Raw genomic sequence first — 25,877 nt, 5'->3', positions numbered from 1 at the left:
GACATGAAAGAACTAGATTTGGAACTCACACGCTGTTTGTTTGTGTTTTTGGTCCCGCAGACAGCATGCGAACATCGAATTCCGTTCTCTCTATTTGTGCTTGAATGGACACATACACGCAAAAAAATAAAAAATACCAATCTCAGCGAGGATCCTTGTAAACAGTCACTTATGGCTTAAGTAAAAGCAAACAAATAAAACAGATGTGTATCAGTATACTGGATCCATGAATTCAGTCTTAGTGACAGCATCCTATAATATATAGGAAGGATGTTGACCATCAATTTCTGAGACCTATTGGTTAGAAAGTCAATTATCCCAAAAATCAGCTGGTCCCCCTAATGAAAATGTCTGAGTTTCTTAGCTAGAATATATGGGGTATTGTACTGTAGGGTCTTGAATGCCAAAGAAAAACCAGCAAACAAAAGTCTGGCTGTGGTGTAAAAAGATTCAAGATGCTCATGAATAGTGTCTGTGAAATAATTTTTTATTATTTTTAAAATTGTATTTAATCCTATGTTGGCATTTATATCACCATCTGGATCATAAACCAAGGGTTTTGCAGCTTGGAAACCTTCATCGTAATTTTTCCTCAAAATGAACATTGTCCTTTCGGTCCAAAAACCATTGACTCTCACCTGTCTCTTAACCGAATGTGATGCACCAAGTTTGAATAGGAGCGAATCCGGATGACATTTGATAGCCACAATGGAGGGCAGTTCTCATATTTTTGAGTGAACTTAATATGACCTTTAAAGTCACTCAATCGCACGGCAGATTAAATGGAAGATATCCAATCAATAAAAAGCCCCTGGAGGTGAATCAAGTAATAAAGGGTGTCTGACTTTGTGCTCTGTTAAACAAGCTGCTTGCACAGTTCCTAACAACATATTACAGGCTTGAGCAGTGTAAAGAACGTGTATACCAGCACCGTGCATTGATTACTGACCACTTTGCCTTCACATTTCCACCTTATGCACTCTTGTACATGATGTGTTCTGAATGCGTTCTTTGTCTTTTTGCTTGAAGCTTGACTTTTTTTTTTTTTTTTTTCTTCTTCACATAGTAGTTGTTAGAGGCCTCTCTTTTCCTCTTAGGACATGTTGTTTTATATTGTTGTTGTAATCTGAAGTTGTGCATGAGTGAAATGCCTTTGTTGTTCACTCATTGTTCCTTTAAACATGACTCAGTTTGACGTACCAATTGATTAAAGGCCCAATTTTTGTAATTCCAGACTCCCATGATGCAGTGCTGCGGTTTAATACGGCTCCCACCAAGGGTTATGAAAGAGACGTTGGGAATAAAACCACCGTACGCATCATCAACTCTCAGGTGAGCAACGTTTGATGTTTTCAGCATGCATTAGTAGTATTGTGTGTTTAATGGAATCAGCCACATAATTGCAGATCTCATTTGAACACCCTCTGGCTCGTCCTCCGGCTTTATGTTTTCAGCTAAGATCTGAGTCATCATGTCCTAGTGGACACATGCTTAACGGGTAAACAAACCGAAACCATGCTGACAGAGAAGTTGCGGGAAGTGCTAGGTCCTTTGTCAATTTACATGAGTGAACAGATCAATGGGAACAAGATAGGAACAGAACTGTCGCTTACTGCAAAGTAGTGTCTCAAGTTCACTCAGAAATTTTGTCATTTTCTCAACCATGTTCCTTTTTTTTTCAAACATATATGACTGAGCTTGTTCTGGGGAACACAAAAGGAGCCGTTTTGAAGACTCTGACCACGTGCTGTCAGACTCTGAAAGGAACAAAAAAGCTGCATGAATGCAAAATGAAAGTGGACTAAAAGATTCATGCTTTTTTGGGGAACAGACTGAATTTTTTTATTTTTTAGATAATGTTCCCCTCCCCCGCAGTTCTCAAATATTCACATATCTGTGTATTAAAAATGTGCGGTAAAATACCATTCAAAAGTTTTGGGTTGGTAAAAAATTTTTTTTTTAAAAAAATGAAAAATTGAAAAATCTCTTATGCTCGCCAAGGCGGAATTTATTTGATCAAAAATACAGTAAAACGGCAACATTGTGAATATATTACAAATTAAAATAAGTTTTTTGAGCAGCAAAACAGTTATTATAAATGTTGAAAACAGTTGTGCTGCTAAATATTTTTGCCAAACTGTTACACTTTTTTTGATGAATTTGAATTTTTATTTGATGAATAGAAAGTTGGAAAGAACAGCATTTATTTGAAATGGAAATCTTCTGTAACATTATAAATGTATTTCCTCTCACTTTTTTATTAATCCCTGCTGAATAAACGGATTAAATTCTTTAAAGAAGAAAAAAATCTTACTGACCCAAACTTTTGAATGATTGTGTAACTGTATATTAAACATAATTTTTTATTTTTTTTTACTGCATTTTGTGTAGCATGTTCACTTTCAATGTGGACTGATACATTTCTCTTTGCTGGAAACATTGGAGAAACAATCACATTGCACATGGTTAAAGGGTTAGTTCACCAAAAAAAAAATAATTCTATCATTAATTCCTCACCCTCATGTTGTTCCAAACTCGTAAGACCTTCATTCATCTTTGGAACACAAATGATGATCTTTTTAATGAAATCTTCGAGATCTCTGACCCTCCATTGACCGCTATGCAACTACCACTTTCAAGGCCCAGATAGGTAGTAAAGACATCATTAAAGTAATCCATGTGACTCCAGTGGTTCAAACAAAACATAATTTACCACTTTATTTACATAATAGAGCTCACAGAGTTCATTAAAAAGATCTCCATTTGTGTTCCTAAGATGAACAAAAGTCTTACGGGTTTGGAACAACATCAGGGTGAATAATTATAACAGAATTATCATTTTTGGGTGAACTAACCCTTTAAGTTAAAGTCAGTGATGCTGTTGTATGTTTTCCAACTAATCAAAGAGTTGTTTGGATCTCAATTTTGCGTCTTTTTGCTTGCAGATCCTGGCAAATCCCAAGCACCAGTTCAATACAAGCTCATTGTACAAGAATGTAACGCTGGTGGCGTGGGATCCTGCTCCATACACCCTCAACCTGCACAAAGTGAGTACCCAAAAAGACATTAAACACCTAGAACAGCAGTTTCCTAAAAAAAAAAAAAATGTTTTGTTCATTAGTTATCAGTAAGAATTTAAACATTTTTTTACAATTTTAACTTTTAGTGTGTAATGTTTAACATTTAAGGTAATTTTGACGTTTTCAAACCATCTGTGCAATCACATCTCTAGAATTGTATACTTTTGATATGTCTCCCTGCACATGTGCAGGGAGCAGGTGCTGTGGTACTTTTGCAATTCAGCTGAGCGTAGGCATCATGCTGGAAGGCTATGTTGATTTGTCTGGTCTAAACACTTCTGCTCTCACACCGCTGTGAATCATAAACCACAGTACCGGGGGGGGAAAAAGATCAGAGCGGATTACTATAAATGCACACCAATCTGTCCTTTGTGCCCTTACCTCACTGGATCCGCCCTCTAACACCATTTCTGATGTTCACAATCCCTTCGTCTCATTGTTGTGGACATGAAATGAGGCATTCATGGGTACATACAAAATAGGTGGTCATTCTCTAGGCTGCTTTGCCTTGACTGACTCCCACAGAGTGACAGCACATCCCTGATGCATGTGCCATCTAATGACCCCATGATTGCATGAAGACATGACAATTTTCACAGCAGGTCCTTAGAAAAAGAAGCAAAAAAAAATCTGACCACGTGGACAACCTGAAAGCCAATTAGATTGCAGGGATTTCAATTACTCTTTTTATAAAGAGCCTTTTTCTAGAATAAAGGAAGTTGACTGTAAGGTCAATAAGTAAGTCTCTCTACAGGTGCAGGGTCAGCGGTTAATTCTGTACAGTTGATTTATCTCTCGCTCTGTTTTTTATTTTTTATTTTTTTATTTTTTCCCCCAACTCTCCATCTCAGTTGTGCTCTTATTTTCCTTGTCAGTTGAATAATATAATAGTATTTCTCATAAATCACATGAGCGTGCCTGTGGACCGTTTTGAGAATTGTGCAATGAACATGCAGTGAACACAATGAACCTCTGAATTCTTGTTTATGAAGAACAAGAGTACAAAATGTTTATATATATGTTTATATATATATATTATATATAACCCAACACACCGATCAGGAATAACATTATGACCTCCTTCCTAATATTGTGTTGGTCCCCCTTTTGCTGCCAAAACAGCCCTGACCCGTCGAGGCATGGACTCCAGTAGACTCCTGAAGGTGTGCTGTGGTATCTGGCACCAAGATGATATGATATGGATCGGACTTGTTTGTTCAGCACATCCCACAGATGCTCAATTGGATTGAGATTGGGGAATTTGGAGGCCAAGTCAACACCTCAAACTCGTTGTTGTGCTCCTTAAACCATTCCTGAACCATTTATGCTTTGTGGCAGGAGCATTATCCTGCTGAAAGGGGCCACAGCCACTAGGGAATACCATTCCCATGAAAGTTCTGCAACAATGCTTAGGTAGGTGGTATGTGTCAAAGTAACATGCACATAGATGGCAGGACTCAAGGTTTCCCAGCAGAACATTGCCCAAAGCATCAAATTGCCTCCACCGGCTTGCTGCCTTCCATTGCTCCGTGGTCCAGTTCTGATCCCCACTGTTAGTGTTTTCAGCGGTGGACAGGGGTCAGCTGTAGACCAGTCAAGTTGCCCATGCTATGCAGCCCCAAACACAACAAACTGTGATGCACTGTGTATTCTGACACCTTTCTATCAGAGCCAGCATTAACTTCTTGAGCAATTTGAGCTACAGTAGCTCATCTGTTGGATCAGACCACACGGGACAGCCTTCACTCCCCACGAGCATCAATGAGCCTTGGCCGCCCATGACGCTGTCGCTGACCACTGCAGACCAGGAACACCCCCCAAGAGCTGCAGTTTTGGAGATGCTCTGAACTAGTCGTCTAGCCATCACAATTTGGCACTTGTCAAACTCACTCAAATCCTTACTCTTGCCCATTTTTCCTGCTTCTAACACATCAACTTTGAAGGGAAAAAATCACTTGCTGCCTAATATATCTCGCCCACTAACAGGTGCCATGATGAAGAGATAATCAGTGTTTTTTTCACTTCGCTGTCAGTGCTCATAATGTTATGCCTGATCAGTCTATATATACAGTATATTGTGCTAATTCTTTTTAGGTTTTGTTTAATGTAGTGAGAGCCAGGAATTATACATTTTGGTCACACTCCATATTAGGGGTCTAATACAATGTACTCTACTTATTGTGTGCATATTGTATTGCCAAACTGCTATTGAGTTGGGATACGGGTAAGTTTAGGGGCAGGTTTGATGGTATGGTTAGGTTTAAGGGAGGGTTTAGGGAAGGGTCACCAGTGTAACTAAAGATGTAATTACATGCAGTTTTTTTTTTTTTTTTAATATAAGTACAATGTGAGAACACAGATTAGACAGCGAAACTGAAACACTTCACTTGCGATCCACACAAAATATTGGGAGACAAATCCAATCACAGACTCTAAAGCAGTTGCCTATTTAAATCCAAACAGCAACATAACGATATAACGGATATAACTGTGATATAACAGAAGTAGCAGCTTATCTTTTCTTCAGCATTGTGACACACATCTGAGTGAACCAAATTATGATAAAAGAAAAATGTAGGGTGGGGACTTGGTTTATCCACTGGTTGTTTGTTGGATGGAGGCAGATTTTAATTGTAACAGAGGGGCGGGTTTAAGCAGACTAAATGATTGGAGAAGTCAGACATGTGATCAAAAAGAAGTTTACCAGTTATGACATTTTAATGAAACATTTACAAGGTCAATTAAAAAAAAAAAAAGAAAGAAAGAAAAAAAAGGAAACCTACATGCATGAATCATTCACAAAAAGATGCATTTAGTAAATGGATTAATGCAAGGCAATAACACTTTTTTTTTTCTTCATGTGCTTACTGTTTGCTTTGTAGTGGTACTCAAATCCAGACTACAACCTGTTCACACCATACATGGAGTACAGGATGCACTTTCCCGCACAGCCTTTCTACATCCTGCACCCGAAATACATCTGGCAGTTATGGGATGTGATTCAGGGTAACAATCTGGAGAACATCCAGCCCAACCCACCCTCCTCAGGGTTCATAGGTAAGACCCACACATACAAACTCATACATGCTCATATTGTGCTCTACCGTTTCAAACACCGAATGAAAATTTCTATAACGACAAACAATAAAGTAAAATTGCACAATAACTGTTTTTAAACCACTTTCAAAGTCCCAACCCAAACTGTTGTCAGTATTTGAGGTGAAACTCTCATTTTAATCCCAGTCGGACATCTAAAACAAACTGATGGCATTCTTTTTGAGTGGCACAGAAATTACACACTTCACCTTCACTTTACATTTCATCCCCAACTGCACATCTTGTTACAGTCTCCCAAGAAAGTGGCTGTGCTTTTAGAAATCTGTGCTTGAAGATGTTTTATTTGCCTGTCAGCCATGTCATGTTTCCGTTATCAAGTCAGTACTACCATTAATGCTATTAGAGACTGTTCACCAAAGCAGCAACAACAAGAAGCACTTCACTTCTCTTTTCTACACATGCTTTGGTATTGAAACTAAAATATAAAGCTCACAGAACAACACTTGGGTCTGTCTGTTGTCAAGCATTTGATCAGTAAAGCACAAAGAAGGAAAGCCCTCCAAATTGTGCTATTGTAAAATAAAAACGGGTATTTAACAATAATTATTTTACAGAACAACAGTAAAATGACAATACTAATATTCATGGCTGTCCTAATTACTTTGGCAAAAAAACACAGGCAGACCTTGAAGCTTCTATTTTGTAAACAGCAGATTTCTAGACTATTCATACCATATAGTCATATGATTAAATCTCTGCCTTTTTGATTTGATAATTGCGCCAACCTGCGAGTAACACTACTTCATATACACACTGATTTTTACTCTCATTTAGCACTTGGCGGGTGTTAATTCTGAACCCTGTCTAAAATGCTAAGGGTGTCCTGCCCACAGCCGCTTGCTCTTTTAGTGCTGTCTGAAGCAATCCATGCATATAAATGGAAACATCATCCCTGGTTGTGAATGTATTACAACATGAGCTGCTTACTGAAGGCAATTTTGCAGAGCCGAGCATCACTGAGTAATACGCTCTAATTAAACGTACACAGATAATTCTGAATGGCCGTCAGTGGAGATAGATGCACACACAGTGCGTTTTTGAGGTTCAAAACACGAGACGTGTGTCAGAGGAACGAAAAAGCGCAAAGTCTAAAGACACCTTTTTTTATAAGTTGAACTAACTTTGAAGGTGGGGTAAGTAGTTTTTCAAAAACACTGTTTGGAAGTTAGTCGGGCCGACACCAACAACAAACGCGTAACCAATCAGCATTAGCGGGCATATAACGGTTGAGGAGAGAGAACGAGCAAGAGGGAGATTTGGAAAAGAAAGAAAAAAATGCAGAAAGAGAGATGAGACGCAATACAAAAGAGCTCAAAATAATATCACTGGGATGAAGGTTTATGACTAGGCAAGCGCTTTAGGACCCGCGTCAATATTAGAAAAGCTTTCCAGCGCTAGAGAGAGTTAAGGCCTGAAAACAGACGCGGAGGCTGCTTTGATTCCGCTTCACATGTGAGTAACACTGGGTTTGAGTGTCATTGAATGTCTGGAGCTGCTGTGCTGTTGGCGACTAACAACAAACACTTGTTAGTACTCTTGTGTACTGTGCTCATTTTTTCATGCTTATTGTCTGTTTATCATCTGCACTTTATTATTCGTGAAACATTATTTTGTTGTTAGTCAGCTGTGATAAACAGACATCCACTTTCGCATTGTGTAGCAGAGGTTAGCTAGTGAGAGTTGTGCAGGTAAACCACTGCACAGTGACGTCCGCTAGTGAATGAGGTGTTTAGCGTCATTGTTAGTGCACTCGCCTCGCCTGCCAGCAGCGGGCCGGGGTTTGAGACCGACTCCCTGAGCAGGGAGGTTAGGATTGGAGGGCGCGTTTTGGAGGCGGAGCAATGAAGAGAGGGGTGGGTTTGTGTTGTTTGATTTCAAATATCAACAACATCCAACAGCGTTTTTGAAAAACTTGAATGTCGCAATTTTAGAATGCAGTGTCATGCACAAGATGCTACAAAAATATGCAAAGCGCAAACGCAACTAGCGTCTAGTGCAGGGATAGACAACTCTGGTCCTGGAGGGCCAGTATCCAGCAGTTTAGCTGGATACTGGCCCAGAGTTTAGCTCCAACCCTAATCAAACACACCTGAACCAGCTAATCAAGGTCTTTAGGATTAGTAAAAAGTTATAGGCAAGTGAGTTTTTATCAGGGATGGAGATAAACTCTGCAGGACACTGGCCCTCCAGGACCGGAGTTGTCCATCCCTGGTCTAGTGTGTTTACTTTGAAAAAAGATGGAAAAGTAGCGCAGGGGAATGGAAAAACATTTTCTGTGTGAACGGCCCCTTAGACTGAATTAATCAGCCAAACCTTGACAAACTGACTTCCTAATGTAAAATTAAATTAATTCTGCTCCAAAAGTGTGTGAAAACACCCCAATTGTAGAAAGTGACCTATAGCAGATTGATGGGTTTGTAGGTACGACTTCTGCTCTGTCTGGAGGTTGTGGGATGTTTGCTTAGTCTGTTAGCTAAAACTACGCACACACACAGAGAGAGAGAGAGAGAGAGAGAGAGAGAGTAGCAGATGGAGACATCACGTTTTCATCCAGCAATGGAGCTTTTCAACCTAGAGCTGAGAAGAGTCTGACCTACATCCAGCACCAACAAATTCACTGACCATATGTACGATCTTGTAGAATCCATTATAATGTATTAAAGTCATGGAACGGAAATAGCAACAGATTTTTCTTCTGCATTGTAATGTACATTTAATTGTAACGGATTATTGCGAAAGAAAAAAAATGTAGGGTGTGGACTTGATTCTATCCTTTAGTTGTTGATTGGATGGAGGCATTTCTGAAAGTGAGCTTGCAGTCGATTGTCAGAAAGGGACAGATTTATGCAGACTAAGTGATTGGAGAAGTCCAGGATACCTCACTAGAGAGAAGTCTGTAATTTCACTGGAAGATCCGTTTTTTTTGTTTTTAAATTACCATTGAGGTAAAAAGAAAGTGTGAAGTGGAAGGTTTATTTAGTGATTTACCCTTTCCTTAATTTGAGGTATATCCGAGTGAAACTGCTTCTCGAACAAGAAAAAAAATGTTGGGATGAGACTTGATTTTGTCTATTTTGAATTGATTGAATGGTTGTGGTTTGCTATTGCTGTGATGTCATGTGAGTGAGCTTGTCCCGCCCTCACTCCAGTAATCATGCCATCAGAGAAGACAAGAGATGTGGCTGAAAGAGGGAGAGGAAGCTATTTTAAAAAATAATTGTTCACGGATCAATCATTTATAATAACTACTGCAATATTCCATAACAAGAATTTACTCTACTCTTCTCATAAAACGTGATTGGCTGATAAAATGTAGCTTGATATTGCATCAGGCTCAGGAGTAACTGCCCATAGCTACAGATCTTGTTGAACAGGTGTTAGATATTCGGCCATATTGTAGACACATTCAGATTCTCCTCACAGATGTGAAGCCTGTTTCTATGGTGATTATCAACGGAAGTGTGGTCTGGCATATAGTGGTGTTCAAATGTCCACGTTTGGAAATGCTACCATTTTGCATTTTTCTGTTATTCATTGCAAGAGTGAAAGTTTAAATTAGGTATTGAGTCCTAGATTTTCTGTTTTGACTTCTAAACTCCATTGTGTATGGGTGGGCTTTTCCGTTATCCGCTTAATATTTGATTTTAATTTTAGATCATCTCTATATAGTAGTCAAAGATTCAATTATTGTTGACACATGAAAAAATATGCTTAGGGGCTGTTCACACAGAATGCGTTTTTCTATTCCGATGCACTACTTTTCCATTGTTTTTCAATAGCCGTGTTTCCACCGAAATTACCTGAAACAATTTGTCCAGGGAACTTTTTCCCAGTAACTCTTTTTTTTCCCCCCAGACCTGTTGCTGTCTGCTTTTCCATTGTGGTCTAAAGTACCGTGAAGATTAGGAAAATTAGTCCAGTGACATAGGACTGTACGCGACTTACCAGTTCCTGCTGAATTTCGTCCTACGCATATAAGCTTAATAATCTCTTGTATTTTTAAATGAAACTGTTGATTCAAATTGCAAACAAATCTGCACGCACCGCAACAGACAAGATCAACTAATCAAAATGCTGTGTGAACTCAACCAATCAGCATGTTCAGCGCCCTTGTTCCACCCCCGAAAGTTCCTGAACTTTGAAAAACTACTACCACGTGAGCAGGGACTTTCTGAGGGGAAATTTTTACCCGGAACTTCATTTAGACCCTGGTCCCTGCGGTTGAAACACACTGAGTACCACCTCAAATTCCCTATTTCCTGGGGAGAGTTCCTGCGGTAGAAACGCGACTTTAGGAAACTCGATGGACGTGTATGACCATTTTGTTCGCGTCTTGCCTTTTTTGCAGTGTCTCGTGCATGATAGTGTTCTAAAAATGTGCCGCTAAAGTTAAAATCAGTTCAACTTTTAAAAAACACATCTCGAGACTGATCTGCTGATTCCACGGTCTCATGATTTACAAAGCAAAAATGTGTTCTGTGTGAATGAGCCCTTACACTATTACATACCTTGGGTCGCTAGCGACCCTATACGCTTTTTATAAAAATATAATAATAATTAGAAAACAGACATTCTTTTAGATTTTTTTTTTTTTTTTCTTATATTGTTGATGATTGGGTTGAGGAATACTAAGAAGGTTGATGTATAAATTAAAAAGGGGGGTGGGAGGTAGTGCGTGATGTCCCGGGTTGATAAAGGTTCAAGGTGTACATTAAAGGGTGTGCTATAACAAGTGGGTTCCACTAAAATATGTTTGAATGTAGATACCATATTGGTTTGAAAATTGATGTTTTTGGCAGGTTTAGTATGTAATGGTGCATAGTTTTGTAAATTGGGAAACATAATGACTGGTTTAGAAAGGGTTTTGAAAAGGTTCACACAATTCACAATCATTTAATAGCGGTTTATGCCTCCCTTATTTATAAAAATCACAGACAATTTTGCACACATGGTTCTCGTAACTCATAGATTTCTGCAATCAATTGATGATGCTCTATTCATAGTTTCTGCTGCATTTATACTTGGATGAAATGGAACAACAATTTGACAGGCAAATATCCATGTTGTGATGTCATAACAATTACATATGTAGGTACTTACAAATAGACAGATATTTAAATGCAGAAATGCTCACATTGTCCTCTTGGTGTGTTTGGCACTTTATACACAATCTGTTCAGTGTTAAAGAGATGGGAGTGATGTTCATGAGTTTGAGCAGTGTCAATGAGTCCTTAGAGACACTATTCAACCCTAGGCATACATTCAGCACATTTCAAAAAGCTAAAGAAGTCTTTTATTTTCTTGAAAAATAATTCATTATTCTGGATCCCAAGTGAATCGTTCATACCTCTGTATTATGCATAAGGTGTTTGTTTTTTGGGGATGAATGTTCCACCTGTGGAAATGGTTCTTTACTTATTGCATTGTTCATGAAACACTTGTTTCGCCATTATCACAGAGTTGTAATGTTCTTGATTAGTGTACCTCTGCTTTTATTCTAAAATTGTTTTCTATATATCAGTGACCTGGACAGCAATATAACTCATCACAGTAATATAACTGGGAGAAATGGAAAAATATGAGGCATGATGGAACAGATAAGAACACTCTTTCTTTGGTATTGGTAAAAAAAAAAAAAAAAGCCTATTGTTAAACTTAAATAGCATTAATATATAATTCGTAACATATTGAAAATTATTTCAGTAGTATGCATTATGGCTACTTTTACTTTAGAGTTTGTATGACAGACATTTAACACACAGGAAATACAGTTCAATGCCATGTGCAAAACTAATTTGTCACCAAAGGGAAAATGACAGTTTCAACAATAACAATCCTTTCAAATAAAATCATACACAATACTCTAGACTAGTTGTAGACCAATTGAAACATTAACAGTAAGAAATATTTCATTTTAAACAGATTAAGACAAAACCCCAACAGATATATATGGAAAAAGCAGGGCAGCAACTTTAATAATTGATTAAATATATTGATATTCCACATCTTGCCTAAATTAAGTTGGGGGGGGAAAGCATGATTAACATGTTGTGCAAAAATGGTTTCAAATAATTAACAAAAGTTACAATATATTTTGCAGATTTACAATTAAAAACTTTAGATTTTATACTTTACGAAGTAAATTTGAAATCATAAATTGGTGTGTTTGTCTTTTAGTACATCTACACTAATATATTTTTAGCTGCCAGAAATGGGTTCAAAAGATCAGCTGAAAAAAAGTTTTAATTTATTTGAATAAAAATTAAGAAAAGAAAGAAAAAAAAAAAAGAAAAAAAAGAGAGAAACTTACTGACCCCAAATGTTTGAATGGTAGTATACATTTCCTTGTGTATGTCTTAAAAATCAATGCAGTTAAACACCGTAATATACAGTCTTCCAGGACAGTATATAATCATTTACTGTCAGGAAAATGTTGGTGAAATGAAGGGGGGAAAAAAACAAAAATGAAAGAACATAATTTAGATTTGGTCAAAAAAAATAATATTTTACTGCAGTGACATCACTTAGGTTTCCTAATGCACAGTGAAAACAAAAAAAACAATCGGCAATGAAATATGTTGTTGGCTCTTTCCACAGTTGTTGTGTTTTGATTAATTGATGCAGGTGTAAAAGGAAGCATAGGAAAAGCAACACAGTAGAGAGTGAATGAGTTGTCTAGTTGATAGAGAACCATGAAAAAGGCCAAGACAAACAGAAACCGTTGAATGAGACTGAATAGCTGCATTCATTAAAACAAGGCCGGGTTGACCATCATCCACATGCTGCTGGGATGGGATGACTCAGGTTAAGGGGTGACCTCTGGGGGGTTGGTTCTCTCTGTGGCAGGAGTGCTGCAGTTGTGGTTGTGGATGCCGGTGGATATCTGGGCAGTGCAGGCAACAGTGTTACTGTGGACTCTATGGTTGAGCTTGATGACTGTGGTCTTGGAAGGCATGGATGATTGACCGTTCTGCATCAAACTCCTCTGACAGCAGAACAAGATGCAAAAACACCTGTAGAACTTTGGATAAAGAAAGACACATGAGACCTGAGAAATGCTGTCAATATTGTCTCAAAAATATAAAGGCTTTTCAAATGGAGTATGGATTTTTACTGCTAATTTTTGGCCCAAAAAGATCTAAATGTGTTGCTGTGAATGATCTATTGTAGCAATACATGAAGCACCATTCATATAGAAATTCCTTTTAAACCAAGTTTTTTTTTTTTTCTGGCAAATATGCCAGGCCATCTTAAACACTTGTGAAATCTGTAGATATTTCTATAGAAATTACTCTTTCACCCACAAAATGTTAAGGTGTGGTCCCGTTTGTGAAATTTTGTGGGGAAAAAAGGACTATTGTCCATTGTCAATAGTGTAGAGTTTGCAAGATCAACTTGAACTTGATTGAAATCTGTTTGGGAAATCTGCCCTTGTGCGAAACTCCTGATGACGTGGATTCCGATTTTTTTTTTTTTTTTTTTTTTTTTTTTTTTTTTTAATTGCTGGATATTTCCCAGTAAAATTTCATAGAGCAGTGATAAAAATAACTTCACAAAAACAAAACAAAATACAGCCCAGAATGCATTTTGCTTTTGTTAACCCTTTAAAACCGGATTTGTCGTCTGCGACACATCCAACCAACCAACCATTTGCGCTATTGTAATAATTCAAATTGCTACAGACAGTAGACAACATGGGCATTTTGGCAATATATGGATTATTACGGTAATTTCGTGCCTTCCATCAGCAAATGGCAGCTGCTTTTGGGGAGAGCAGGTGGAAGGAGGATTTGAACAAAAACACGGCGGAGGAGTACACAGGCGATTTAGGATGATTTTTGATGAGACTTGAGAGGAGGCCAAGCGAGACTCTTTTGCATTTGGTACGTGTATCTGTATAATGTGTCCGTGCGGTAAATGTATGCATGCATATGTATGTGTGCATGAAAAAAAATCTCCTGAATGAAAACTGCAACCCAGTGTCAAAAAAAGACATGTATATATGTAATATAGTAGAATTTTCAAGTTTGAAGTGTTAGATTTTCAATCATTTTTTTTTTCTCTTCTAAATAAAATTCAGAAAATGTTTATTTTATTTTTTTTATTCTATTTACAAACTCACCATACATATTAATAGCCAATAACTGTAATTTATTGAAAGCCTTTTGTTTTCTGAAAAAAAAATAAAAATAATAATAATAATAATAATTGTGTGAGTTTTATAATAATAATAATAATAATAATAATAATAATTAAAATAAAATAAAATAAAAACGTGAAAACGGGCTATATAGCTTTAGGTTCTAAAGGGTTAAAGTATGCTGGATTTTGTCAGAGATTGGTTAAGTTTTGCCGTTCTGGGTATGAATAGTCATTATTTTCTGCTGTGATTGGTCATTTTGTTTTGTTGATATTGGTCAGAATAGATGGCCTTAAAGTCAACACAAAATCCAATTTGGTTTCTTAATATACATTATAATAATGTGCACTGATGAATTGTGTATTGCAATAACAATGGGGGGGGGTCATTGTAAAGAAGTCATTAAAATGTAATGACTTCTTTACAATCGCAGACTGTTGGTTGATGTAACATCCTGGATCATTAGGAAATATTGATGTTATGTAAGTAAATGGGTTGTGAACACCATTTCATGTTGACTTTAAAGCTGCTCAAGCACAACATGATTGTGCCATTTTGTAACTTCAGGCAAGGTGCGATTTGTAGGGGTTGATTTTCCCCCCTTCTGGTCTATGTATCCCTGCCTCTGCTGAATTATTAATTTTTTTTTTCCCGGTGGGGAAGTAGCATACCCCCCCCCCCCCCCCCCCCCGGGTGATGCTACTCCACAAACCTCCAACAGAGCATATAAAATACCAAAAATAAAAATCTTCATCGCCAAGTAAAACACTGCGTTTATATAGAACTGTCTCTTTACGACCACAACAAACAGGACACTTTTCAGATGCGCATTCCGACTTCGCCTCAGCGCCAGGCGCCAGTCAAACGAGTGCGGAAAAGGTGCAGGTGACGAGGGAGCTTCAGTTGAACAACACTGAACTGCGGTCCGATGACATGTTGTCAGACTATGTCGGTAAAACTCAGAAAAATGAGGGGGAATAAATAAATTAAAGATAAGTCTGTGTAGAAGTCACATTTTGTGTACAAATGTGTAAAAATGTTAAATTCCAGTCATTCCGCAACAAATCCTCTAAATTTAACCGTATTCACAACAAAACAAGAATTATAAAAATATACTAAGTAGCCTATAAAACTATAAATTATAATGACATTCATTATAAACAACATTTATTACAAACATCAAGCCTAAACTACCTAACTGAAACTGCTGGTATGCGGGAAATGCGCTAGAAACTTGGGCTCATTACTGCTCTCATTTGGCATGAATTGCACATGTTTTGCATACTTCATATTAATTGCATTATATAAGTCACTTTTGGCATTTAAAGGTAGGGTAGGCAATTTCGGAGAGGCTAGCAATAGCAAGCTAGCTTTGAAAACATGTGTTCCCTCTCTCCCTTCAGAGCATCTCCAAAGCCATGCCTTCTTCAAAACACTTGAACGCATACAGCAGAGTCTGCAAAGCATTGCGAGACACGGCGTTAAATTTACCTCATGTCTCAAAGCACATAACATTACAATAATAATGAACGTAAACAACGTACAGAGCTCTGAATTGTACCACCTGACTGCTGCAGATTAATTTAGGCGTTGGCGGTTTCGACATAGAAATGAATAAATCGGAGGATGTGAACAGCTCCGGGTAAAACGGTGGTAACGTTTTAATTTTTAGACCACTCCTATCATTGATTACTTTCGGGATGTGAAGAGAGTTTCAACCAATATAACAAAGTGTTTATAAAAAACATTGCCTACCCTACCTTTAAGTTGCAACACGTTTCACTTGATTAAAACGAAATTCTCTTCCCCTCAACCCTAATCTCATGTACTCATATGTGGCTGCTTTGTTCATATCTCTGTGTGTGTTTCAGGCATCCTACTGATGATGTCCTTATGTGAAGAGGTCCATGTGTACGAATACATTCCTTCACTACGGCAGACGGATCTGTGCCACTACCACGAACGCTACTTTGACGCCGCCTGCACTTTGGGTGCGTATCACCCCCTGCTCTACGAGAAGATGCTCATCCAGCGCATGAACGTCGGATCAGAGGAAGACCTCAAACGGAAAGGCAAGGTCACGCTCCCTGGTTTCAACAACGTCCACTGTGAGCCCTGAACAGAAAGACGCAATAACAGACTTTGTAAAGCAGAAGAGATCCGCAGACTGACACGGGACCACGTCGAGTAAGCTCAGAACGGACAGTGTTATGTAGACTATGGTTGGTGTTCTGCGGGACAAAACCTTCACTCAAAAATGCATTTCCTGAGCCTATGCTTAAATAAAGATGGTCAGAACAGCAATAGACATGTCATGAGAAAAGCTTTTCTTTAGATGTGTAGATGTTCTTGGTGTTGAAAGCCATCAAAAATGTTTCTTTTTATTATTAGTACTTTTAATTGAAACTCTGTTTTTCACAGGGTTGGAAGTATTAGCAGTCACAGACACTGAAAGCTACACTGTCGAAGGAAAGCATTCACTCAAATACATTATAGCACAAAGGTTAGATTTATTATCTGATTAAAAGTGAGCTTTATCAATCTGTCAATAGATTTTTTTTTCTAACATAGACAGATTTAAAGCTTCTCGCCATAACATGAAGATTGTTTTTTGTAAATTGGTGTCGTTTTCTGCTGTTATTTATATTGTGCCACATACACAAGCCTCTTTGAGAATATTTTGCTCTTCCAGAACATCTCAAATGAATTAGTAGTTTTTAGAGTACTTTACTGACATGTACCTGTTATTGTACAAATCGACGAAGGAGATTTTGAATGTGACCAAGGTTCGTTTTAATTCTCCTAGTCGTTTTATACTTTATAACTGAAGACAGGTGGTTTACAGAAAATAAATGTTGTTTAATCAGGATTTGATTGTGTGTATTATGGACTCAATGCAGCACTGTAAATCGTATCTGGGACTTTAAGGCTGCAGGCAATATAACAAGTGCAGTGGTGATATTAGTTGTTAAATATAAACCAAGGTTTTTAATGTCTTGTAGCCCCTAAAACCAAGGGACTCCCGCTGGAGTCTTCTTTAAAAGCGAATGACTTACCAGAGCATCTTTGCGTTGTCCTCTCTTAAATGTACAGTTGTTCATTTTGAAATAATTCACTTTGTGGTGCGACTTTTCTACAGAAGGTAAAACTTGAAGGTTTATTTACTCGTTTGCATTGTTTCAATGTGTGCCATTTGAATTGAAAACGGAACACTTTCGCAAGCTGATTTTTCTGTAGATCTGGCGAGGAGAGCTCACGTCGGTTTTAATCGCTGTTGTATATTGTAGAATTATACTAGTAATTGGTGATTTCACTCAGGAGCTCACGATACTCTCACCAGGGTGAAATACTTCATCTTCCTTCTAGTCCTATGGTAGGCTGAGGTTGTAAAGCAAATATTTGACCTTTACTCTGTCCTGTTTCCCCATGTTGGGGGATTGTAGATGTAGAGAAACTGAAAGTGACTTTTTTTACTGTTGAATACAACACATTTTGTTTTGGATGTAAAATTCCACGACAGGTTTAGAGCCTCTGAAACTGTAGTGTATCATCTTCTCTATACGACTCATTGTCGGAGCCGGCCGTGGTTGTCGTGCATGTGTGACGGCACACTCCCCTCCACTCTGAGACAGACAGATAATTAAATGTTTTTTTGGCCTTTTCGCCACTTTTTATTGTCAGGGTAGCGGAGAAGACAGGAAATGACTGGGAGGAGAGCATGTACACTTTCGTTTCAAAGTTTGGAGTCAGTCGTGCTTTTTGAAAGAAGTCTCTTATTCTCACCAAGGTGGAAATTATGTGATGAAAAATACAATTATTATTTAAAATAACTTCTTTCTATTTGAATATATTAAAAATGTATATTCTTTTGATGACAAAGCTGAATTTTTAGCAGCCATTCTTATCAATGTTGATATCAGTTGTTCTGATTTTTGTGGAAACCAAGATATTGTTTTCCATGATTCTTTGATAAAATTCAAAAGAAAAGTTCAAAAGAACAGCATTTATTTGAAATAATAAATCTTTGCAACATTATAAAATGTATTTGCTGTCACTTTTGATCAATTATGACTTGTTCACATCCAGCACGTTTTTGTGGTGGAAATGGGGAAAAAAACAAAGTCTAGAGACACTTATCTCTTTTTTTTTTTTTTGTTCCGTTTTTTTTTTTTTTTTTTTAAGTTGAACTGCTTTTAACTTGAGCACCGCATTTTTAGAATGGCGGCATGCTGCAAAAGACATCTAGTCTTTCTAGACATCTTTCTACTGTGTTTCACATAGAAAAAACAATGGAGAAGTAGCATATTAGAATAGAAAAATGTGTGTGAAAACTCCATAATGTGTCCTTGCTGAATTTGTATATATATATATATATATATATATATATATATATATATATATATATATATATATATATATATATATATAGAAAATAAAAAAAGTCACTGACCCCAAACTTTAAACTGTTAGGCCAAGGCTCTCTCAGACAATTTATTTTTTAATTGTACGTGATGGCCAAATGGTCATGTGACCTATAGAGGGACTAAAACTTTGCCTTCTACTTTCTCTTTGGTCTTTTAGCACTCTACGATCAGAGGCAAAGTTGTATGTCCTTCCTCTGTGAATGTCTTTTCCTTAGCCTTTAACAAGGTGTTTTAGCGGCATAAACTCTCTGTCTCTCACCGAGAAGAGATGGTGTGAAACGAGATATGGCCGTTTTAAGAGTATTGAAGTTTTTCTGTAAATTGTTTGGTTTTTCATGTCATGGGGTGATATGACTACTTTTGGGGGAAGAGGGTGGGGGTACGATTCGGAGCATGTGACAGAAAGCATTAGTATTCATGGTAAATACTGTAGTGTTAGGATTTAGCCTGTAATGGGAAATATGAGCTGGGTCTCTAGGTTTAGCTCTGTTTTGAGCATATGATCTTTAGGATTGAGGAAATGCAGGTGATTTCACTGGCGAACCTCAAAGTTGTGTCATAGATGTGCACAGTTTAATTCTGAGGACTGTGCCAAATGTGCGTTTTTCCTGAGTTTGAGTGTGAGAATGTTTGAATGGTACTGTATCCGTGATGCTGTTTATCTGTGCCAACTTTCCTTTTTGCATCATTTCCATAATTTAATTAGTTTTTCTTTCTTCTATACCTTTCCTTTTCCTTTTTTATTTTATTTTTTTTGTATATCTTACCTTTTATCTTTTTTCTTTCCTTATGTAATTCTGCCCCACACCGACTTTTATTATTATTATTTTCCCATGCTACTGTTATATCTCTGTGAAAGTCTTGATTTTTAGACTGTAAATATCTGTAATTGTCTGTTACAGGCCAGTTCACTTTAAAAAGCCATTGGATTTTTTATAATGTTTTTCTCCACATTAATACACATTGAGTTCATTTTTAAACCACTAGATGTTTGTGTATTCTTTTGACCATTGTTTCTATAATAAAAGCTTGACCTTTACTTGACCCAGTAACATATTGCGTGTGCTTGTCTTTTTTTTTTTTTTTTTTTTTTTGTTCTGGTTGTTTTTGTAAATTACTGAGCAATGCACATGACATGCAGAGGGAAAAAAGTAAATCATGCGCACAATTTGGTAAATTTACTAAATTGTGCACACAGTTTAATTCCCTCGATTTGCTTATTTAAATTAATAGATTTTTATGATTCTGTTTAAATGAACTACAGTGTAACATAGCTATAATATAAATATATATATATATATATATATATATATATATATATATATATATATATATATATATATATATATATATATATAATTAATTTTTTTTTTTTTTTTTTTTTTTTCATCACCCTGAATAACCGCAACCATCCTATCAAGTCCTGCCTTACTTTTTTTTTCTTTTTTTTCTTTTCTTCTTCTTCAAGAAGTCCGTTCACTCAGATATACATCTGGGGCCGTAGTCACAAAACATCTTAAGGCTAAAAGTAGCTCCTAACTTGCCGATTTAGGAGAAACTCTTAAAAATAATGGGCGTGTCAGTCCTTAATTTTTGCTCTAAGAGTATTTCACAAAGCATTTTAGTGCTAAAATTGGCGCCTAAGCCCGAAATGATCGGTTTGTGCGATAAACCGAACATTATTTATATAAATTTTTTACCTCTGAAACACCACTATGTCCAACTGCGTTCAGCAATCGCTTAGTGAGGTCTGATCACACCCTGACAACGGCAGTGATATCTAGCTGTTGGACATAGTGGCGTTTCAGAGGTAAAAAATGATATAAATAATGTTCGGTTTATCGCACAAACCGATCGTTTCGTGTCTTAGGACATCAATGTGTCGTCACGAGCCACAGGGTTTAATTTGGATTTGTCGAAGCATGTTTATTGACTCTTATAAATTGTGTTACCATTCACTCGCATTATAAGACTGACAGACGGCAGCAGTTGGAGTTAAAAATCATCATTTGTGTTCTACTGAAGAAACAAAGTCACCTACATCTTGGATGCCCTGGGGGTAAGCAGATAAACATCAAATTTTCATTTTTGGGTGAACTATCCCTTTAATGTTGTGTGTGGTTACCTAGATGATCCATGACTGTTTTTATGTTTTGTGATGGTTGTTCATGAGTCTCTCTTCTTTGTCCTGACAGTTAAACTGACCAACTGCTCCGGAAGGAAAGACGATGCATTAAGAGCCGCAACATTTTGAATTTGATGATCAAGATAAATTTTTCTTAATTTGTCTTCCGGTGCGAGATGCGAGCATCTTCTGTGAGTAGCTTCCGATGGGCAGTACTAAATGAAAAAAAAAAGATATTTAAACAAAATCATTTTTTCTTCTTGAGCATCAGTGAATGTTTGAAAGACGGATCTCAAAATCATTCAGTCACTGCTGGAAAGGGTTCAAATATGCAAAAGATGCTGGAAAACTGAAGAATTTGCAGGACCTTGAGGATTTTTCTGAAGAACGTTGGTCAGTTTAACTGTTCAGGACAAACAAGAGATTCATGAACAACCATCACAAAAAAAAAAAAAAAAAAAAAAAAAAAAAAGTTGTGGATCATCCAGGTAACCACACACAGTATTAAGAATCAAGGGTATGTACATTTTTGAACAGGTCATTTTTATAAATTCAGCTATTTTTTGACTATATGTAAACATCTTTTATGTAAAATATCTAATTCAGGACAGTACTATATAAAAAAGAACACACATTTTGCTTGATCCCTCTTATTTCGTTAAAATAATTAACAATTTGCAGATTCTGCAAGAGGTATGTAAACTTTTGAGCACAACTGTGTAATAGGCGTATATGGCGTCCTGCAGGTGGATCTAGGGCACCGAGCTCAGAAGTAAGCCCAAATCCAGAGTTCTCCACGTATCCCCAGGACCTCGGCCGAGAGAGAGGAGCGGGTGGCAGAGGGATGCAGAAAACTGTCGAGGTAACTATAGGTGAGTCTGCTGTCCTAGATTAGATTAGACTGTTTGAAGGTGCTCTTCCCAAACTTTGTTTATAAAACATAATTTGTCACTTGAATTCTGCCATCTCTCGAGATGCTTTTTTATTTTAAACATTTTTTATTTTAAAATATTTATTTGAATATGGCAACATTTGTATTTTAAAAGTTTTAATTGAATATAGAAACATGATACCTCTACATTCTACATTATTGCTATGATTAAATCGCTGACAGAGACTCCTCCCCCATCAGCCAATCACTGTGGTCATAGTCCATAGTAACGAGGTCATCACCACACTTCTTCCTATAGCTTAAGACTTCTCTCTATTCCTTAGTAAAAGTTGGTCTCAACAGCTTTGTGAATAGGTTTTAAGAGAAAACACTAAGAACTTTTACTGCCATTTAGGAAAACTCTTAGTGGTAAGAAAAAATGTTTTGTGAAAACAGCCCAAGAATAGGGAAGAAAAAAAGTATTGAAACTTTGCAAACTTTCATAAAAAAAAAAAAAAGTTTGAAAACAAGCTGCTTTGTCATAATTACAGCAGAAAACTTTTGAGAAGTTGTATTTGTACATTCAAGCCCCAGTTACTGTCTATGAAATGGATATGATTTAGTTTGTGCACTTACCTGTTTGTTCATCAGGATGTATATTAGCGGGTTGATGACTGTGCTGCTCTTGGCGAGGAGAGAGGGAACCACGCTGGCCACGGGTGAGATGATTCCTGGCCGGCCAAATGTAGCCATCATGGCCACGACACCATATGGCATCCAGCACAAGAGATAACACACAACGGTGGTGATAACCATGAACAAAACATGGTATTCCCGTTTTCGTGCTGCTGTCCTGCGTATCTTCCCTACCTAAAAGACAGGGACAGGGACACTTAAAAATATGGGGTGTGAAGCGTTTCTAAAAAAAAAAAAATGGCAATTTTAAAAATGTTGTTTCTCAATGTTAACCTTTTCTTAATGGTTCTTTGTCAATTAATCTGTGTGCATTATTACACTTAATTTATATAAAAATGTCATACCACAGGGCTGTTGAATGTTTTATTCTGATTGGTTGATGAACATTCTAAGGTGTGCATCATAATGCCACAAGGATGATGTATTTGTGTAGGCCAAAACCTGGAAACAAATTAGCATTTTAGCACTTTCAGGATCCATCCTCCAAAAGTCATCTTTCAAAAAAAAAAAAAGTTTTCGATATGAGTAATGTACTGTGTGTGTTAAATACACATATTTTGATATGTGAAATTCACGTCATAGAACAAAACTTCAACGTATAGTCAAGTTATGTTTACCACAGACCTTATTTTACTCATAATACATAAAAAAAAAAAAATAAATAAAAAAAAAAAAACATTATAAAACCCATATAAAAATCCTGAGGCAACCACTGGCGAATTAGTGTTCCGGTTTTGACGTCACGACTGCAGCACTCTATTATTTTCCAGTAAATGCACACCTATTAACTTCCCGGTCTGTTGTCCATATCATTTCAGCAAATTGTTTCGTTATTTTAAAGGCCTAAGAAATTAGTTTTACACGTGTTGAATTTCCTATAAGTTAAATTGATTGTAAATGTCATTTCATGGAGAATTTAAAGACAGGTTTATGAATTGCTTTGCAAAATATGTGTATATGATGTATATATGTATAAAATTAATGTGTTATGATGGCCAACTTACAAGAACTGAGAAACAATAACCTTAAATTTATGATGAAGTACTGATTTAATTATGACACTGTGGGTGGGGGTGAAAGTAAGTGCTTATTTGTCTTTGACTCTGTCCTTCACAAGAACCCTTCCTGAAATGAGGTATGGTCCTTACCAATGCTAAAAGTGCACTCTGAAGCCTGAATACTGCTGGATAAGCCACAACCTTCAATCCAAATAGTATTTTTAATTTACATTTTATAATAAGCAGGGAGATGAATGCCTTTCAGAAAGGACAAGGCAACAGTCTGTATTTATCTGAGTTCTCTGTGCAGAATGTAGAATTGCACCTTGTTGTAAAGCTGAAGCTACGTTGCCCATGACCCAGAGAGGGCTACTCATGAAGATATTTTTAATGAAATCTGAGAAATTTCTGTACCCCTGTTGACAGATACGCAACTACCACTTTGAAACTTCAAGTTCATAAAGTGATCGTAAAACTAATCCATATAAATCGACTGGTTTAGTTTTTGTGTTCCAAAGATGAATGAAAGTCTTAGGGGTTTTATTTTTTTGATGAACTATCCCTTTAATATTTGAACTCTCTCTTGCAAAATTAGCATCCTCATTCCAGACACAATCAAAATGAGTAGATCACGCCTATTGTTTTATCTGCATTTCCTTCCCTTCACTCTTTTACTGAGAACACTCGAAACTCATTCGAAAATTTATACGATTTAATGTGAACAATTACCATACAGAAGTAATCCTAAAGGTAATAAAAGGTTTTAAGATTTTAGAGATACTTCGCTTGCTGTGGGGGGTGTGCCCTTTCCCAGGGTCTTTCATGCAAATTACCTTCTGTCCCCAGTAAGTTGTAACTACCCAGGGGTGTTTCCCCAAAGCATTGTTAGTCAACTACGGTCGTAAGTCCCATTGAACTCTATTGGTAACGATGGAACTTGTGACCATAGTTCGCTTTGGGAAACCCACCCCAGGTCAGGGACCTTGATTAATGTAAAATCATATTGTTAGTTCAAGTCCCCATTTGGAGGATTTTTTGTCTTGGTCTGGGTATTTAAAGAAATGTGAAAGGCTCAGTGCAATTCTGTAGCCAGATAACTCTGTAATGCTGAGTTCCATACATTCAACATTATGTATTTCTCAGGTGTCAGGTATGCATCTTTTACTCTTTATTTCTGAGCATTTGATGTTTTGTATTGATTATCTTTGGACTGATTACGTAATTGTCATGATTTACCTGAATTGTTACATTTGAATTTGTTCTGACTGGCCCTGAAATAATTATATATAGTGGATGATGTGTTACAATGATTTGTTTTAAGGGATTTGTTTAGGACAGGACATTTGTTACATATGTTATTTTGTAATTAATTTAAATGAAACACAATAATAGATACACATTATGTAAAAATTATAATACTCTTATGATTTGAATTTGTTTAGTCTTTAATTGTTAAAACATGACATGTTAATTTTATGGTAAATAAATTTATCATGCATACCAAATGTCTCTCACTCATTTGAATTGTATATTTATTGCTTTAAAATAGTAATTATTCATGCAAAGTGCTTTGAATATACACAGCAAAAACTGCAGTGTTAAATTAACTCTCCTGGGAGTACATGTGAGACCATACTCAAGAGTGTTAAAGTGTTAAAATAAGAGTGTTAAAAGAACACTGAAAAGTGTTAAAGTTAATGAGATAATTAAGTGATTAATTGAGTGATGATTGAGCATTATTGAAGACACTTGATGATAACAAGCAGAATCACCAAAGGAGAAAATCACAATTTTTAAGCCACCATCGTGGAGATGAGGGTTTGCTTTAGTTGGGCTCTTGACCCTTGACTTTTTAATATAAAATTTTGTTTGGGCTGTTTTATCTGAGTTATGACATCCAGACAAACAAATGGAAAAAATGATCAGGTGGTGTTGGTTATGTTTTCACATAATCATTATTTGATCTGAATTACTGAACTCATTTAGAGTCCAATCTCTGAGTTAGATTCACATTATGGATTACAGCAGAACTGTGATTCTACAGCACAAGATCAGCTTTATCAATATAATCTGAGGGATTTTTTAAAAGTTGTTCTGAGCAAAAAAAAAAGAAAAATCTTTCTCTTAGGCACACACAGACATCAAGAATCAGCCTGTGAATCTCAAGGACGGTGACAAGCAACATATTCTGATCAACAGATCAACTCTGAACATTAGAAAACAAGCTACTAAAAAGTCACATAAACAGAACAAAATAAAATATGAGAATAAAGGAAATTACTAAGACAATTCAGCTCATAATTTATTCATGCAGCAATGCATGATGGGAGCCATGGATGAATTTTGATTGGTGGCACCCAGAATGCACTGCAACATGCTTTATTATTCTCACCATTGTTGAGATTCACAGGCTGATTCTTGATGTC

General features: G+C 36.7%; 2 protein-coding genes across 3 annotated transcripts in view; one reads left to right on the top strand and one right to left on the bottom strand.

Moving 5' to 3' along the window:
• st6gal2a (ST6 beta-galactosamide alpha-2,6-sialyltranferase 2a) overlaps positions 1-16,934 on the top strand; it is a 75,117-nt gene extending 58,183 nt beyond the window's left edge. For both annotated transcript variants that reach the window (XM_067409947.1, XM_067409948.1), the window contains exons 3-6: positions 1,235-1,332; positions 2,946-3,047; positions 5,963-6,137; positions 16,209-16,934. In XM_067409947.1, coding sequence (XP_067266048.1) covers positions 1,235-1,332; positions 2,946-3,047; positions 5,963-6,137; positions 16,209-16,456 — 623 coding nt within the window. In that variant the 3' untranslated portion in view covers positions 16,457-16,934. The remainder of the gene's footprint in view (positions 1-1,234; positions 1,333-2,945; positions 3,048-5,962; positions 6,138-16,208) is intronic.
• tmtops2b (teleost multiple tissue opsin 2b) overlaps positions 13,003-25,877 on the bottom strand; it is a 78,555-nt gene continuing 65,680 nt past the window's right edge. Inside the window, exons 3-4 of the mRNA XM_067409949.1 lie at positions 22,394-22,627; positions 13,003-13,218 (exon numbers count right to left, since the gene is read on the bottom strand). Of these exons, the coding sequence (XP_067266050.1) occupies positions 13,003-13,218; positions 22,394-22,627 (450 nt within the window). The remainder of the gene's footprint in view (positions 13,219-22,393; positions 22,628-25,877) is intronic.

This window comes from Chanodichthys erythropterus, chromosome 14 (genome assembly GCF_024489055.1).
Source record: "Chanodichthys erythropterus isolate Z2021 chromosome 14, ASM2448905v1, whole genome shotgun sequence".
In the NCBI taxonomy this organism is placed as follows: domain Eukaryota; kingdom Metazoa; phylum Chordata; class Actinopteri; order Cypriniformes; family Xenocyprididae; genus Chanodichthys; species Chanodichthys erythropterus.
This window is presented reverse-complemented; position numbering and strand designations above follow the sequence as displayed.